General features: G+C 47.4%; 1 protein-coding gene across 2 annotated transcripts; it reads right to left on the bottom strand.

The window, feature by feature from the left end:
* Positions 1-833: 833 nt before the first annotated feature.
* Positions 834-17,286, bottom strand: PRKAR1A (protein kinase cAMP-dependent type I regulatory subunit alpha). 2 transcript variants are annotated; one of them, XM_006061909.4, is made up of 11 exons: positions 17,138-17,286; positions 14,029-14,208; positions 9,223-9,393; positions 8,347-8,438; positions 8,086-8,147; positions 7,291-7,337; positions 6,279-6,437; positions 5,550-5,610; positions 4,389-4,510; positions 3,508-3,589; positions 834-3,231 (listed from the first exon to the last, which is right to left on the bottom strand). In XM_006061909.4, the coding sequence occupies exons 2-11, from the start codon at positions 14,200-14,202 to the stop codon at positions 3,059-3,061; spliced, it is 1,143 nt and encodes a 380-aa protein (XP_006061971.1). In that variant the 5' UTR covers positions 14,203-14,208; positions 17,138-17,286; the 3' UTR covers positions 834-3,058. The 2 variants fall into 2 exon arrangements, with proteins under 2 accessions (XP_006061971.1, XP_025135141.1); XM_025279356.3 differs by lacking the exon at positions 17,138-17,286 and adding an exon at positions 16,773-16,932.
* Positions 17,287-18,437: the final 1,151 nt, after the last annotated feature.

The following is an 18,437-nucleotide window of genomic DNA, read 5'->3' as shown; positions in this document are numbered from 1 at the left end:
GTGATCCAGATGCTGCTTCTCAGTGCTGTTTCAGCCCACCCAGAAATACACTTGCTGGGGCCTAACAAAAATACAGAACGGGTTCAGCTGTCAATTTGTGGTTGGAGAGAAGGCAATGTTAAGAAAACGAACATCATACAATTTCAACTTCACATCAATACACTCACATCATTAAAAAAGGATTTCATATGAGCCAGTGTTTGAGAGGGACAATTAATCTACAACCGGTATAGCCAACCCAGGAAAATGCTCTTCAATTATAGTCTGTTAAATATTCTAACTCCAGTGGGCTGCGGGAGGAGGTGACTGCATCTGGACAAAGCGCATGTGCTATGAAGCAGCACAGTTCCAGCAGGGTGTGAAGAAACGAAGTCTACCATCCTAAAAGACTCAATTACCCATCCCATGCCTCAGAAATCTGAGGAATAAATATTAGAAATGACCTTGTATGTGTGCAAAACACAGACACACACCTAAATATACGAATGCACTTATTAAATTTAAACCAAGGAGCACGCTGATCTAGGAGTCAGAGAACCAGTCTACCCTTAACAAAAAGGAATTCTTTGACTTGATTTAACCTTTTCCTTCCATCATTCATTAAACAGATCCGGTACATCTCAATTACCCTGAAAGCAAGGAGTTTAGATTCACTGACAAACAGAACTGGAAAACACTGAAAACAAACGTATTCTTCCGATGATCCCCTCATCCCCAAACTCACAATCAATTTTCACCCTTGCGGACCGGATTTGGATTCAGAGTTTCTGGGGGAGTGGGGATGGAGAAGAGAAGGAAAGGAGAAAGGGAAGAAAGACTGATTCATTAAAGAATTAAATTATTTATCTTTTTATTACTTGACCTATCGTTGAGACAATCTATAACAAAAAGAAGAGAGTATATTAGCACACACAGTATAATCAGACTAGTAACCAGGAACAATACAAAATGGTCCTTTGGCGGTCCACACTGTTAGAGTAGGAGATCTCAAACTCCCTTACCAAGCCCACAAATGACTGCTAAAGCTCAGGATGTCCGCTGAGACAAATGAAGCAACTGTGATTTCGCATATACACCCAGACTGCACAAAGACAAAGGCTTAAAATGTGATCATCTTTAAATTCAGACTTCAGTTTGCTTAGATTAAAAACTACAAAAAGGGGTAAACAGCAAAGCCAAATGACTTCAGAGCAAAATTCATTTAGGAGGCATTGTGGGTATCTAAATATACATGAACATGATTTTATACATACAGGAAACTGTGCAAACATATGACATTCTAAAGTACAGTTTTGGCATTTAAACAAAGATCAAATTAAGCTTTAAGCTAATTAACAATTTTTAATCTTTTAAATATAAAAAGGCAGCTAAACACAAAATACAGATCAAAAATCCTCATTTAGTATAATTTTGAAAAATAAAAAACTTGTAATAAGGTGGCTTTCTATTCCACACTAAAATGTAAATAAAATGTTTCCCAGATTTATACTCCAAACTAGTAACAACCTAAAAACTGTTCAAATCTGTGAAAAACATGTACCATGACCAATTTAATGACCCAGGAAAGGGTAAGAAGGGATTACTAATCGGAGCCAGTTGCATACAGATGGAAAAAGAAACGCTTGCAGTCACTCCCAAATATACCCATACATGTTAGGTTACAAAGATCACAATGCAAACAGAAGTGCCTACATTGCGGAACTGTGAGATGCTGTTTAAAAAACAATAAAGATGAACAGTGGGGCTACCACTGGTGCACAGGGAAGAGTGTAACAACACAAGGTTGATAGGGCTGGAAAATACCAAAACACAGTTAGGACTCAAAGCAAGTTTACACAGAAAAGTCTCCCAGGGAATAAAACAGTGGATAGGGAAGCAGAACTTCTCAGCAGGATGGCCTCTCTGATGGATGTGTAACACAGACACACCCTACCCCACCCCCCAGCCCCCATGAAGTCTAGCTGATGGAAAGCGGGCGAGGGGTGGTGCGGGTGCTGAAGCAAAGTGAAGAACGTCTTCCCGAGTCCCCTGCCCCAGTGAACTCAGGGCGCAGAGTCCAACACTGAACTCTTGTCTGCCCACCATCGCCCCCTTTAGCAACCCCTCTTCCATTTCTCTGTTACATCGACATGGAGTGTATCTTTCCTGGAGTCAGGGCTTGCAGAGCATGAGAGATGACCATCCTGGAGTCACCTGAAGGACGTACACTAACCAGAGGCTCTGAGTTAACAACCAGGAATGCAGACCTTGAATTCTCATTATCAATTCAGCATCTGCTGCTGAGTATTTGGCACTAGCTGGAAAGAGGAAGGTCTAATCAGAATCTGTGAGCTGAGGCAGATGTCGTTAAATCAGAACTGGTATTTGTGGCTTATGATTTGGTGTGAAATGCAGAAAGCAGGAATAGACAGGCACACCTCAACATGCTGCAGAACTGAAGAGGAAACCTTAACAACCAGAGATAAACAAAACCAGGCACATCAGCCTGACAAATACAAATTCTTATTAAAAAAGAAAAAGAACTGGTCGTATCATAGCAACAATGGGCATTTCCACCCTTAAGCTACTTTAACTACAGGCAGACGTCCTACTACATGAAGACTCTTCTACACCTGTTCTTCCTAATCCTCAGAGCTTCATGGGCAATCATGTATCCCATAGAGGCAGACAGCACATGTGACCACAGTCTAAAGAACGCTTACAGTAGCAGGGAACGTGCGTCGCTTCAAGGAAACCTCGCACTGTGCCTCAGACGCCACGCACCTCAGGGGAGCGGGGTCAGCCCTCGGCAGACAGCGAGCCGGGCGGGGGCGGGGGCGGCGGGGGCTGGGGTGAACACCAGTACTGCACACACAGGCGGGGACAGCAGAGTCTCCAGAGAAGCCTTCTATTTATTTAACTGTGTGAGCACTCAGTAATGCTCCAAAATAAGAACGCTGCCACAAAAGCAACTTGAACAGAAACCGACAAGAAGCTGCGGTGCCAGTGGCCACGGGGCGCTGCGCGGGCACAGAGCGTCTGCGTGGGGGCCTGGGCGGACGGGGCGCCGGGGCGGGCCTCAGACAGACAGGGACACGAAGCTGTTGTACTGCTGGATGTTGCGCTTGAGGATGTCGGAGCACGGGCCGAGAACACGCTCGAACCGCGGCCGGTCCAGCTTGACGCACTTCAGCGGGCCACGGGCCACCACGGTGGCTGCACGGGGCCGGTTCATCAGCAGAGCGATCTCGCCTGGAGGGGAGAGGGGGCTGAGAGCGGGCGCACTCCCGGAACGCTTTCCGAGAGGCACCCTTAGAGCAGAGAGAGACCCGCCCAGGCCACACGACATCCGCACTTCAGAACAAACGACAGACGTGAGACAGTAATGTAACTATTAACTGAGTCAAGGTCAAACTCTCTGAGAGCCAAAAAACTAAAGTAAAAACTGAAATGCAGGAGAAGGAAAACAAGGGCAGGAAGGACCGTGGCGCTTGCCGAGGAGGGACGTCACCCGCGGGACCCACTCACCAAAGTAGTCTGAAGGCCCCAACCTTCCCACTTCCACGAACTCTTCGTTCTCTGAGCGCCGCTGCAGCACCGCGGCCGAGCCCTGCAATGGGACCAGCAGAGAGCAACACACATGAACACGGCCCACTCCCAGGGACACGCTAACGCCCTGTGCAACCTAGAGCTCTGCAAGAACAAATCTCAGCAGCTACTTCACATCTTCTGTGTTCACATGACGAAGAGGACTGGAGAGTCAGCACAGGCTTGACCTCGGAGGGCAGACCCAGGCGCACCGTCTTTTCACTGACACAGCTGCACGCGGGCGATGCCCCAGCTCCTCCTGGTACTGTCCCTGCCTGCTGCCTCTCTGTGACAGAGTTCTGTCTGCGACAGAAACGCCGGGGCTCAGAAGAGCCTGGACACGTTCCTGCCTGGCCCTGCTCACTGAGACTTCCTCAACCCCTGGCCGGAGAGATACCAGCAGCTTCTCCTGACCACATTCACAGCACACCAGCTGTGTGGATCTCCATGTCCACAGTCATGAATATATAAAACACAGGAAAACAGAGAATTTAAAGACCTGAGCTGGGCCCTTTATTGCCAAACAGCCCAAAAGCATGATTTCAACAAAAATGTACATCACTTCACAGTCTGCACGTTGAGTGGTGGAGTTCTGTTTGGCCTGTATAAGCAGGATTAATTTGAGTAGATCAGAATCTGGCTAATACCTCCCACAATTCTGACTTAAACTCATTTAAAATGTGGTGGCCTAGCAGAAAAACAAATATCAGCATTTCAAAGGGGATGATAACCTTTAACTAAAACTGTCAGGTGACCCGAGAACAGAAGCTGTGACTGAGAACCAGCGCCCCCTTCTCCCTCCGGGGCTGCCCCATCTTTACCTCTAAAATAATGAAGAACTCATCACCCGGCTCCCCCTGTACCACAATCTTCTGCCCGTCTTCAAACTGGACTGGTTCCAATGCATCAGCTACCGTGAGACGCTCCCACTTGTCCAGAGATTCTAAAAGGCAAATATCCAAAGAGTTTCTCTATGTTATTTGGTATTGCTAAAAATTTCAAAACAAAAAGTATAAAAAGTCAACTGAAACACTCCAGTGTGGCTCAGATTCAACTTGGCACCTGTCTTCAACTGCCCCTCTCTCAGCAACGCCCCCCGTCACTTGCAGGTGGCCCATGCGCCCTCCTGAATCCAGGGGCCCAGAAGCCAGACTAACCTACACGAACTCATCCAGTGGGAAAGGAATGAAAAGAATGTGATCATTAAGTATTGCCAAAGACTGCCATCAATGCAACTCAAACCTGCAATTACAGGACCCAAAAAGAATCTGCTCCAGAAATGCAGAGAAATAACTCAGATTTATTTACAAAACCAAAAAGAATAACTAAAAAATAACTTATGTTCCCAACGGCCAAACTAACACTCGAGACACTAAATAGTAATCATTTCCGAGAAAGGAAAACTAAGGGCACAAAAATCAAGTCACTGTAAAAAGCAACAATTCAAGACTGCGTGACCTTATGAAATCCACCATTCCCTCCCAATGAAGAGCAGCTTGTAATAACATCTTCAAGTCCACGTAACATATCCCACAGCAGCACCTCCGATTACGCTGCTCTGCATTTCCTCAAACTTCTAGCATTTTTTCAGAGAAAGCCAGCAAGTGACACCAAACCTTTCCACAGAAGAAACACATTCTTGGCGACACTCACTTTCCTGAACTAAAAAAACTCACTGACAGAGCATGGAGACCAAGTCCCAGGGAACCGGCCAGCCGCCGTCTGGAGGACAGGTCCAGCATTTCTATCCTTCCAGAAAGAATCAGTAGCACTGATTTCTAACTAAGAGGTCAGCCATCCACCAGCAAATTAAACACAAGGTGAAACTCCTTCTTGGCCAAACCTCGGTCTCAAAGTCCCGTGCTTTTTGTTACTATGAGAATATGCTGATAACTTGAGCAATCTTTAGCAAACAGAATCCACTTCCTTAAGCACCACTAACACTTCAATTTAGTGATTCTCCATGCAACTTTCCAACTTACCTAAAATAGACACTTTACTAAGAAACTCCTCATACATCTTCCGCTTTCTCAGCGTGCTTCCCTGTAAACGAAAAAGAGAAAGTCATACCTCTAAAATGTGTAAATCATATAACGCTGTGGAGCAAACAAATGCTATTTCAGGTAAACTGACAACAGTCACTCAGAGCTTGCTTGTTTTCTCCTGTTGAAGACGGTAAGGTCTGTGTTCAATAAAAAGCTCTCGGTAACTTGCTCCTAAAAGGAACACCAGGTATATGGCCAAAGAATTCATCAAGTACTGAAATGTCAAAAAAAAGCAAATAATCAGTTCTGCAAAAAAAAAAAAAAAAGCCCCCAAGTAAAACTGAGTATACTTCCAGCTCAGGGTCCTGCTCCACAATGCCAATCCTCTACAGAAAGAAGGACTCAAACTGCTATCGTAGAAACGTCAGAGCAGCACCATCAAGCCGTCCGTCCGTGTGAAGATCTTCCTGGCTACAGGAAGATGCGCTGGCCAACGGAGGCAGCTGCAAACATCAGCTGACCACTGCACACACACCCTGTGTTTGTCTCCCATATTATTTCAGCCAAAGTTCTGTTCTAAAAGATCTCTGTCACAAACGGTGTAACGGGTAGTGCTAAGATCAAGCATTCAATCGTTACAAGTACTCCCATCTTTCCGCAGTAGTACTGTCGAACGCGAGTCGCACAGCCTGGATGGTGGGCTGCACCCACTCGCACGGGTCTCACCATGAGGATCCTTCTGTAGCTGTCCCGGTCAATGCCCCACAGTTTCACGTTCGTCTTGGCCTTGACAGTGGCCGCTCGAGGAGTCCCGTAAATCAGAGCAAGCTCCCCGAAGCTCCCTCCTTCCCCAACGCTGGTTGCCCATTCATTGTTGACATAGACCTAAAATACAAAAGCACTGGTGACCTCCACACACACAAATACATATGGGTTAAAAACGCGCACACTCTTTTAAAAGGTCAGAATCCTGAACTTTGTTGTAGGAAATAAAATGTTACCTTTCTGGAACACAGCAGAGCAAAGCACCTGCCTTCTGACAAGTCAAACGCCCAGAGTGTCTATGACACAGCTGGCCTAATCATCTGGGAAGAAAAGGGCCCCCAGTGCAGACGATGAGAGTGAAAAAGTGAACCAGGCCTTAACAGTGCTCATCACATATTTACTAGGCAAAAAGAGAAGGGGGCAGCAGAGGATCAGATGGTTAGATAGCATCACCGACTCAATGGACATGACTATAAGCAACCTCCAGGAGACGGTGGAGGACAGAAGAGCCTGGTGTGCTGCAGCCCATGGGGTCGAAAAGAGTCGGACACAACCCAGCCACTGAACAAGTGTACTTACAGAGCCCTGCGCCAGGCACTGTGCTGGTTAGCGCTTTACTTGCTGTGCCACTGAGTTTTCTAATACTCTTGTGGGAGGACAAGATGTACACGACAGAGGCTACACCAAGTCTCCCAGCTGACGACCTGCCGAGCCTCCCCCTGACCTTCTCCTGCAAAGCAGGCGCACGTGCCTGAACCGCTAACCCAGTGAAAGCTCCGAACTGTACACTCAACCAAAGGAACTACCTTTAAGAAAGTCTATGTGTCAGTAAAAATGGCCTTTCTTGGTGTCAGTAAAACATCTGGCAAAAGGAATCTAACATACAAGGACGTAATAGTCCTTCAGACACTCTCAGAAGCAGTAAATAACAGGCTTTTAAGATTCTCAACATATTTTTATTATTAAATCTTACGTCCATCTCTCCTTGGTCAATCACGTAGAAGTTATCCCCTTCATCACCTAAAAGTGAGGAGAGTAAAAAAGTCAGAAGCAAATTATAAATTAAAAAAGAACAAATCAAACCAAAAAGTCCTGCAATATATTTTACAAGTCATAAAACTGACCAGGTCATCAGTCATCTCATGGTGAAGATGCCTCTGAAAAATAACTTAAGCAAGCCACTTGTATGCATAGAAATTAGAAATGTTAACCACTATGTCATCTAAAACAACAAACAAGATACAATAGTAACAACATATCACCTTGTCACTAAAGAAGAAAATACATGGATTATGAAAACCCATGAAAATATTGAGAGTAAATAAGAAAGGAAAAAAGAGGAACACCCAAAAGATGAGCTCCATGTCAGTGTGTGTGGGCAAAATAAGAGCTGGCAGAAGGGACAGAGCCTTACACAGAGACAAGCTAGATGATGAAGAGTCTGAGTGTGGCTTATTCCCTGCTTCATCTTCCTCTGACTGGTTAATGATCCATATAAAGGATATATAAAATATATGTGGCTCTGGAATTCCTTACAAAGTAAAAATGCACGAATTTTCTTTAACAGTTACTATAAACAAAACGATACTGACATTAGGGAAATATTAGCCCCTTAGGCAAAGTGTGCCTTTTACTTTTAGCTGAGAAAATTTTAATTAAAGAAATAAGAAAATCCAACAGTATACCAAAAGGAAGATGGTAGGCTTAAAGAAGAAAAAAACTTCACAACTTTACTAATAGCACTTGCCATAAAAGCGGCCACCCTTACCCTGCTGAATAACAGTCTCTCCAGCAATAAAGGAAACCGGGAACATGGCGTCAAAAATGTCACTGCAGAGAGAGAAGGCTTCGTGTTACAAAACATTAACCTTAAAACTAACAGACCTTAGTCTGTTAGTTAACCTTAGAGCTTCCAGATTTTCCGCCTGGAGTGGCACCAGGTGAACAATTATGAAGACCCTTTAAAACTTGCAACTATGAGGCAGCTAGTTTGGGATCCCAACTGTACCGGAAAAAAAATATCACCTACCTTCTCTCGTTATCATCAAGATGTGAAAACAGTACGTTCTTTTCAATGGCTTTAGCTAAAGCAGCCATTGTCTTATAATCTTTCGGTATAACCTAGGAAAGAGCAGAAAGTGCAATGACCATTCCATACATTCCATAAACCAAAACTTCATGACTGCAACCGACATTTCAATTAGATGTCAAGCTACCTTAGGTACTTAGACAAGGCTGCTTTGAGTTAAGTATTTTCAACACAACACTCTCACACTATCTCTGACCCCACAGATACTGACTTTGAGTGAACAAATACTGACTAATTAATCCCCTTGGTCTACAACTAGGCCTGCACTGAAAGGCTGGTGTTTGGTTCCTAGTCAACAACCCAAGAGACAAACCACTATCACCTTCCCCACAGCCATTACTGAGGCACACCCGAGCGTTTTATGCTAACTGGTCATCGTCTGAAGTGTGATCATGCACTGTTAGTCTCTCAACCTCCTGCCAGCCCAATTATCTTTCCCCTTCAGGCTAATCGCATAACTGGAAATGGCCGACTGGCTCTGAGAAAGAGCCAATGGAGATGAAAGACGCTTACAGAGCAAAAGGGTAAAGCCACCACATGAACGAGAGGACGTCAAAAAACTGACACCACAATGCAAGACAACAAGTACTGCCTGGTCTTTCACTGCAAAACACCACCATGGAAAAGAAAATCCCCCAAACTCAAGTACTCGCTGTTTTATAATCACTACAGATACTTCCTCTGATGGGCTATTATTGCAGAAACCTGCTCCCCAGTACCCAGGAACAGCAAGGATGGAGTACGGCCCACCCCGTTTGTGTTTACTACCGGGAACAGCGCACGCTCATCAGAGGAGACATCCCCGCGGGCAGGTACCTTCCGAACATAAGACGCGGCATCCTCCTCGGTGTAGACCTCAGCGCTGATGGCCCCGCGTCGCCGCCGGCCCTTCACCACCGGGTTAGGGGGCGGCGGGGAGATTTCATCCTCCCGAGAGTCTGCACGGCTGCCTGCTTTCTGCAGGTTCTGGATCTGCTTTGCCTCCTCCTGAAAAATTACAAGTTTATAAAATGAGACCCTGCATCGGTGCTCTTCACTGGCGTTCTCCTAGTCTAACCACAGTCCTCCTCAGTCACTGCAAACCTCTCCTCATCAACATGAAAGTTAAGGGGCAAAGGCCAATCATGAATGGGAAAAAATGCACAGTTGAATTGGAAGAGCGATACTCTGAAAGGCCATACTGGCTCTCAGATGGTGACAGGCGCTATACTCACACACAGGAAGCCCCCGGTACAAGGGCACAGAACGCGCGTATGAAAGCCATACACGCACTGCGGCAATAAAGCGACGCTGATCTGCAACGCGCTCAACAGCGGTCAACTGCAAAACAAAACCCTGGGAAATGAGTGAGATCCCTGCCTCGCCCGTGCATGCCATCTAGGAATATCACTCAGGCACAGCAAGTGACATGAGAAAGTCTAGGCTATCAGGTTACTCCATTAACTCAATACGAATTCTGTGGACCTGCCACTCCACATCTACACTAGGCAAGGGGAACACAAAAAACAACAGAGAGAGTGCTGAGCCTGCGGGATTTAGATTCAACAAATAATGAAATGTGACGAGAACCTGGACTTCAACTAAGATCAGACATAACAATACTTACCCTAACAGAGCTGGAAGCATTCTTTACGGGCAGGGCTGACACTTGGTTTACCTGTTTTTAACAACTTATTAAACCAATCCATATGAAACCAAGATCAACTATTTAACAATCTTATTTTTCAGATCTAGGGCCTTAAAAAGAAATCCCCTCAGGTCTGCAGTAGAAAATGAGTTATGACTGACGCCAAACCCGAATGAAACAAGCCGAGAATGGCGAGCTATCACCTCCTCGTTTGTGACTCACTCTCCATTCTTTTCCTAAAGCAGCCTTAAATTCTAAATGACAGCATTTACTAATTATTTCTGAAAAATTCTGATAAAAAAGAATTTAAGGAGGTGGTGGCTTTTTCTCCCGCCTGGTACTCAGTTCTGCATCTGGCATCAAGACAAATCAAAGCACACACAAGTGCAGCAAGAACCATCTAGAACCACCACCACTGAGGCAAGAACAGTGCTTATTTCTATCAGTAGACTTGTGCCCGATGGTTTTTTCTTTTTTTATTTTTTGGAGGGAGGAACCAGCTTTATTTTTCTCATCTCTCTAGATTTTTCAATTAAAAACACAGTAACAAAGGCCTATAACAAAACTAACGTTAATGTATTTGCATATTTAGTTACAAATGCACTTATCTGTTGACCAAATAATAAAGTGTGTCTACTGCTAAGAATTTATTTTAAACATGCATGTATGTGAAATTACAGATACACAGAGTTATTCATTATACCAAAGCTTTTAACAGCAAAATACCGGAAACCACCAAAACGGTCATCAATATGGCGATTAAGCAACACCCACAGTTACTGTACGTCCATACGATGGGATGCCATGCACACACTGGACACAGGTGTGTAAATGCCCGAGTATGATGGGACTCAGGCGGCACTCCAGGGAGACCACGGCATAGGAAAAAGACTTCTCATTGTCATGTTGATCCACGGGCAAATATGTAACTAAATTGTTTTTTACAAAATTTTCAAAGAAAACCCACTTCATTGTCGTTCTGGTAATTACAGTAACAGGTAAGGTTCTTCTCATTCCATATTAACAGAGAACTTTAAAACTCAAGTCTCCCCAAAGTTTAAAGTTCAAGAGCATAAATGAAAACACAGTTCTACCTCCCAAGATTTATCATTGATATTTCACAAAAAATTCATGAAAAACCTCACAAGTAACCCTTCGTTTGGAAGTACCGTCTATCTAAGTGAATTTTTATTGTCTTAGACGATTCTGAAGTGCCAAGAGCACTGTGGTTGTAACCATGCTTCCTGGGTTTCCACCTTCAACAGCGCTCGGAAGTGTCCTGATCCTGATGACTCGGGAGCCACGGCTGAGGTCGCCCACTTCCACCGAGCACCGTGACACGTTTTATACCCTTTTTCTCGCTGCTGTCATTCTTCAGGCTTCTCACTCCTCAAAAGAACCCCCCACCCCCGTCCACTTACTGTCAGTGCATCCCAGCATGTTAAGTTCTGATTCTGCGCCCGCGGCTCACTCAACGTGCTTTCATCCTCCCTGCCCTGACATCCATTCCTCCCAGAGGGTGACGTCAACGTCCCAGCCCACTGACTTGGGCTTTGGTACTTGGCTTGTTCTGCCACGCCACGCCCTCTTGTAAGACTGTACTCTGGCCCCTGGAGCGCCTGCCCTGCTCTGCCTTGAGAACAGCATGCCTTATATATGGCTGCTCCTTCCACTGAACCCCGGAACAAAACATGTGCAGCCAAGACAAGACGGGCTGAGCAGAGAGGGCTGCACGTGACCCAGTATCGGGACATCTGGAGTGAACCACAGAGACGTGAGGGGCATGAGGTCCCTGTATGACCGCGGCCAAGTTCCCTGACCCCTCTCTCAGCTTTACTGCTTCCTCTCTAAAACGGTGACAATCACCAACCTCACACATTTGAAATAATGAGCATTTACAGAAGGTCAAGGGCTCACACAGAACCTGGCACACAGGAGGCACTCCACGGTCAGAGCCATCACGATTCCTCTCATCTACTAGTTGGCAAGGTTCAAAGGAACACATACAGAAGAGACGACTCGGATTACAAACAACAGTCTGAAGAAAAATGCAGACGCTGTCAATGGACCAACTGAGATAGGTTTCTGGGGCATTTCTTACTGAGCAGTTGAGGGAACCAGAAACATGAGCCCTGGTTAGCACGGCAAAGAGGAGACAAGAGTGTGCCTGTATTCTCAGACATATAACTCAACACCTAATGTACAGAAAAATGACCTGTTGAATAGCTGAAACCCTAGTTTCTCCAATGTCCGGATATCTATAGTCAACCTCGGCTAAAGGAGTGGATGCAAATGAACAAAAATCCATGAACACACAAAAGTGGTAAGCTGTGACTTCTATTAAGGGGTAGAGAGGCCGACACGCATTACATCTAAAAACCCCATGCGCACAGAAACAACTTTCAGGGTCCTTTCCTGCTTTCCCTGAGGTCAGTGCTCCAAAAGGGCCATCAAAGTGCAGCCCTGAGACGAGCACGGCACTGCACTCCCTATAAAAAGACACACACTTCATGCTTCACCCACCTCGTCCGCTCAGCAGGTGGCTGCTATTGATGTCCTGAGAGAAGAGGGATCACCTTACAGCGACGGACTTCAGAACCAGACCTCCAGGAACACACTTCACTTTCAAACAGGGAGGGAAGGCCCACAGCAGCCTTGCGCTACAGTGCTCCACTACCAGAAACTGCTTAAGTAAAAACCAGACTTCCTACCACAATTCCAAAACACCAAGGCTACATTCACTGGGACTGGCTAGGTTTTCCTGTTGTTTTTAATTATTCTAATCATGGTACTAGACACCAATTTCAACAGCTTTCCAAGAAAACGGGGAAAAAGGGTCCAATCACTGAGCCACCCAAATATTTTTTGAACATTAGTAAAACAGATTCTTTTACTAATAAATTATGCTGACTGAGATGTTGTCCAAATCAGTGGGATACAGTATAAAACTTTCTGCAATACAACTAGATAATTAACAACCATACACCTAAGAAAATGCCTCCCAAGTGGTACACAGTCATTATGAACCACATCATAACTTCAATATGCGTTAAGAAGATCTGTAACTTTATCCTCCTGAAATTTCAGGAGCAAATCAAACAAACTACTCAAAACTCTCAACAACCCAAACTTCCTCCTTCATCATTTTTTTGAGGGGACTGAACTAAAGCACTGACCTTGATGAAAAATGACCACTTTGCTTAGAGAAGCACATACCCCATGCTTAGGTCCCACCGACACACACACAATAAGGATGCGCAACAATGAGTAAAAACTGAATCTTTTTTTTTCTCAAAAGGAAACAAGTCCTGACCAGAACTGTAAATAAAGTAAAATTCTGACAGCCGACCATCTTGCTCTCTCTGCTCCACAGTCGATTTATGTTCGGACATATCCTACAGTAAGACACATTTGGACGACTCGGAGTTTCTAATGTACTAGTCACAGGCCGGACTCTGATGCTCCAGTACAGTGATTTCAAACGTAGGATAAAGCCTACAAGTTTACTTGTTTTGCTGAAGAAAACAGCATAAATGCTTTCAAGTACTGCAGAAGTTCTCAATTCACACCACTGATGTACTGTTTTTATTTTTAATTTTTACTGGAGGATACTCAATTTACAATCTTGCGATCGTTTCTGCTGACCAACGCTGTACTACTTCCAATCAACTGAATCAACTCAGTTACTTTATTTGGTCCATTTTATGTATTAATTAAAACAGTTACAAGGAACTATGGTTGGAAAACCTGTAGCCAAGTAAACTGAGCATTCAGAGTAGTTTTGATAAATTCTACTGATTACAAAGTTACAAATTACTACAAACACATTAACTGCATTTCTTTTCTGAAATTCTATTTTAAATGATGATGATGATTATAAATAATTATTTGGTCAGAATTCCTTTTCTTCCCAAAAATAGAAATCAGCGACCTTCTCCAGCCTTGCATTTAACAACTGTAAGGGTCAGCTCTCGTGCTCCCCCTTTTATTTTTACCTTCTCCAGCTTCTCGAAGTATTCCCTGAGGAAGGCCATGGGCCTCTCAGGCCGTGCGGTGCACAGCTGCACGATGGAGTCCTTGAGCAGGGCCTGGATGTTGTGCTTCTGGACATAGAGCTCGCACTCCCGGAGGCTGCGCTCCTCCTCGCTGGCGGTGGTGCCGGAAGCCATGGTTCACTACGGAGAAGACACAGAAGCTTGGGAAACTATTCACTGAGAGCAAACGTCAAGCTGGCCTTCGATTTAACTCACTAGGCAACAGATTCACAAAGATTTCATTCTCACTAGGTAGATTTTTTAAATTGTAAAACAGGGAGGTGAGGGCTAGGGAATGAAGTATGAAGAGAAGGCACATTCTGGCAAGGCAGTGCTGCACTGAGGTCCTGCTGCACAGGGCCCAGGCCCGGAGAGGCACCGACTGGGCCGGCCACCAGGCGGAGAGGAAGCACGAGCGGCTCTCCCGGCAGGGGCTGGTGCTGAGGAGTCAGGCAGGCCCCCAAGGGAATTTCATTCAGTTCTCTTCTGCAAAAGGAATCCTGAGGAAAGAGACGTGTGCAAAGGGTAAACAGGACAGAGAACTACAAGGCACAGCAGTCAGCACCTGGTCAAAGCAAGGAAGCACCAAGAGGGACATCTGATGTCCCCTTCACGTAACCCGGATTCCAGGGGAGCAGGCCAATCTCAGCCAGCAAACCACCCGAGCACAGGCTCTGATCAGCCAACACAACCAAAATGGTTTAAAACACAAAAGAAACCCCAGATGAGTAACAAAAGCAATTTTTAATTCCAGACTCTTTGTACCAGATTCCAGCCTTAAATGATAACACAATTATCCACTAGTAAAAGGGAAAATCTTATACGTTATTAATAGGAAAAAAAAAACCCACCATATAAACACCTTAACAAGTAAATTATAAAAGATTTGAATAGGGAAATGTTAAACCATCAAGTTTTTAACTCACATGAAAACTAAATAGATAAACTACATTTAGTGAATTTTAGAGGGTTTAAACTACTTCGATGTGAAGTAAAATAAACAAATGCAATAATGGGCGGCTAACCTCAGCCTGGAATTCAAAGCTCACTAACTTAACAAAAGAGTCACAAACTGTTTTCCTTCCTAATTACCATGTAATTAAGATCAGAAGATAAAGGTGAGGTCCTTTCCACTCTGCAAGAGAATTCAGTACTAACCCATGTTTTCCAAATACAACGCACACAAAACAATGAGATCAAACTAAATTTCAAAGGACAAAGAAACAGCACAGGGAAGAGGGGCAGTACTATGCTGTTACTCATTCTGTTTTGACAGCTTTATAACAGTAGACTAGTTAACAGTCGATGAGAAAGTTTGTAGATATCTGACAGGCACATAAATTAAAGAGGCCACAGAAAAAGATTCCTGCTGCTCCTTCAGAAATAAACTCTAACACACACACACACACACACACACACACACACACACACACACACACACACACACACACACACATTACCTTAAGATAGATTCACACCCGCCTCTTTTACAGGTCAGACAACCGTATCAACTGAAAATCCACTTCAGAATTTTCTGCATTAGAAAATATATTGTACTGAAAGCCACCAAAATTGGTCAATGAGATCTGTGTTTCCAAACACTGAGATACATTTCGGGAACATCAATACATGTTTTCAACTGACCAGAGAAACCATTCAAAGGTCAGGTTTGTGGTAGAAATGATAGAACTGAGTCCAAGAGGTGAAACTGGTTTTTTGTTTGCAACAATGTATTTAAAAGACCAAAAAGAGGACACTGGAAATTTGGCGACATATTAATAGAAATGCTCCAGGATTCATGCGTTCATCGTGTGAATCCCGGAAAATCCGTATTTCATGGTCTTAATTTCTTAATGGACTACAGATTCACTCTGCACTTGTACTCAGTTCTAACAGCCTACAATTTAGCTCTCTCTCTCGCCCCCCGTTACTCAACTGCTGAAAAACGGACACCGCATTGTCTCTAAGAAAACACTGGGGTTCCTTCTTCTGGAAATTCAGTTGTGACAGTAACACAACGCCGTGTCCAAGGGATTAGATGCCAGTAAGTATGTCAGACCCTTTGAGAAGGTCGCTGATTCAGGCCGCGGCCAGGAGCCCTTCCTGGGGGTCATCCTCGGGGACCACGGAGATGGCCACTCCCCCGGGCTCCCCCCGGCGCGGACGCGCGCGCCCCGAGCTGGGGGGGCCCCGGGAACCCCGGACGTGCGCAGTGACGTGCCCTTCGCGGCACTTGGGCCCCGGCCGCGGGAGGGAGGGCCCCCATCTCGCTCCGGTCGGAAGGCCGCGGGGAGACCCCCGAGGGGGGCAGCGGGGTGGGCGAGGCCGGCGAGAGAGGGCTGACGAGGGCGGACCGACGGGGCAGGCCGGGACGGACGAAGAGCGCCGCGGGCGGTCGCGGAGGCGGCCGCGCGGGGAAAGCGCGAGCCCCGCGCCGCCGCCCGTGGTGGGGGGAGGGTGAGCGAGGCGGCGCGGGTGGGCCCGCGCTGGGAGCCGGGAGCCGCCAGGGCGGCCCGCGGCGCGGACGCCGGCCAGCGCGGGGCCCGCGGCAGCCGTGAGGAGAGGCCGCGCGGGCGGGCGGCGCCGGGGGAGCGGCCGTCTCCCCGCAGGGCGCTCCCCGCGACGCCATCTTGGGTCGTCCCGGCGCCCCCGGGCGGGCGGCGGGCGGCGAGGCGGGGCGCGCCGGGGCCCGCGAGTCCCCTCACCTGCGGACGGGCGGCGGCGGGCTCGGGTTGCGGGCTCGGAGACGGCCGGCGGGGCTCCCTCAACGACGCCCTCCCGGCCCCGCTCCACTCGGCGACAGCGGCTCCGCAACAGCGCCACCGGAAACGGCCGCGCCGCAGCCAATCAGCACCCAGCTGCTGACGTCAATGCGCCTCGCTCTGGCCAGAGCCGTCGCCCCGGCAACCTTAAAGGGACAGCGGCCCTGCAGGCGAACCCTCGCCCCTCCCCCGCCCGGAGTGGTCCTCCCTCTGCCCTTGTTTCGGTCCCAGCGCGTCCCTGATCCGCACCCCACGGCGCGCGGTCTCCGGCTCGGGGCTCCCGTCGCCCGTCACCTTCCGCCCCTCACCTGTCCCCGTTCGGACGCCGCGAGCACCCAGCTGCTCCGCGGGCTCCCGGCCCCTGTGCGCGCGGCGCGGCAACTCGCGTGCCCGTTCCGCGCTCTCCTAGCGCCCTCACTCCCGCCGCGCGCGCCTCCCGCGCCTTTTCTCCGGCCCTCCGCGCCCGCCCCCGCTCGGCCCCCTGGGGCGTCCCGGGGGACAGGTGGGCGGCTCCGCCCAGGGCCCCGCCGAGGGGCCGCGGGACCCGGAGGGGGCTTCCCACCGCCTCCGACCCGGGGGAGGCGGCAGCTGCTCCGGGGGCCGCGCACGGCCGCCGGGCATCCGGCGCTCGCGGCCTCCGGGCTGCGGCCGGCCATCCGGCCCAGGAAACCCGAGCCCGGCCAAGTGTCCTCTCGGCAGGTCCGGCTGCCCGCCCCGCGCCCCCCACCCGGGGTGCTGTGGCTGGCGGAGGCCTCTCTGCCCCTTTGGGCACCAAGTGCTGGGAAGGACTTTGTGGGGATCCAGGAGAGGCCCGAATCCCCCTAGAACTTGAAGCCCCTGGCCCAGTGCGGTGAGAAGTGCAAACCATGCTGATGGGCGCAGACCCTCTGACCGCAAGAGAAATCTCAGCCGCCTGCAAAACGGCCCCCATCAGGGACGATGCGGTTGGCGGGGTGGGGAGGGGGGTTTCTTCACCGCTTCAGCCATTTTATTTTTTCCATCCCAGACTCTGCCCCTGAAGAAGAAAGGGGATGCAGAGAGACAATAAATGAAGGCCCTGGGAACAAGCGCGTCCTTGTCTGGCTGATACCTGTTGGACTCTTGGGGTATATAGTTCTAGGGCTGCATGTGTGAGATACACAATGGATTTCACACTTGTATCCCTAGACTTAAAGGACATGAACTTGAGCAAATTCCTGGGAGGTAGTGGAGGGCAGGAAGGCCTGGCGGGCTACAGTCCATGGGGTTGAACAATATATATATAATGAGATACATATATAGACGTGTATATATTATAAGATATATACATCATGAATAATTTTATATTGATTTCAGGTCAAAACAGTGTATTTTGGATCTATTCGGTTAAATGTTATTAAAATTAATTTGGCCTTTGTTTTTTACCTTTTGATACAGCTATTAGGAAAATTTCAAATACCTCTAAGGTTCGTGTTTATACTATCTCTGTTGGTCGTCACTGCCCTAACAGGCCAATTGCTCCCCTGGATCCAGCAGTCTGATAGGGCTCCTGCTTCTCAGAGTATTTCTTTTATTTAGTTGTGGTTATCCCCTACTTTCTGAAAGTCAGAGGAAGCACAGACAATTATC

Source organism: Bubalus bubalis, chromosome 3, assembly GCF_019923935.1.
Source record: "Bubalus bubalis isolate 160015118507 breed Murrah chromosome 3, NDDB_SH_1, whole genome shotgun sequence".
Classification (NCBI taxonomy): domain Eukaryota; kingdom Metazoa; phylum Chordata; class Mammalia; order Artiodactyla; family Bovidae; genus Bubalus; species Bubalus bubalis.
This window is presented reverse-complemented; position numbering and strand designations above follow the sequence as displayed.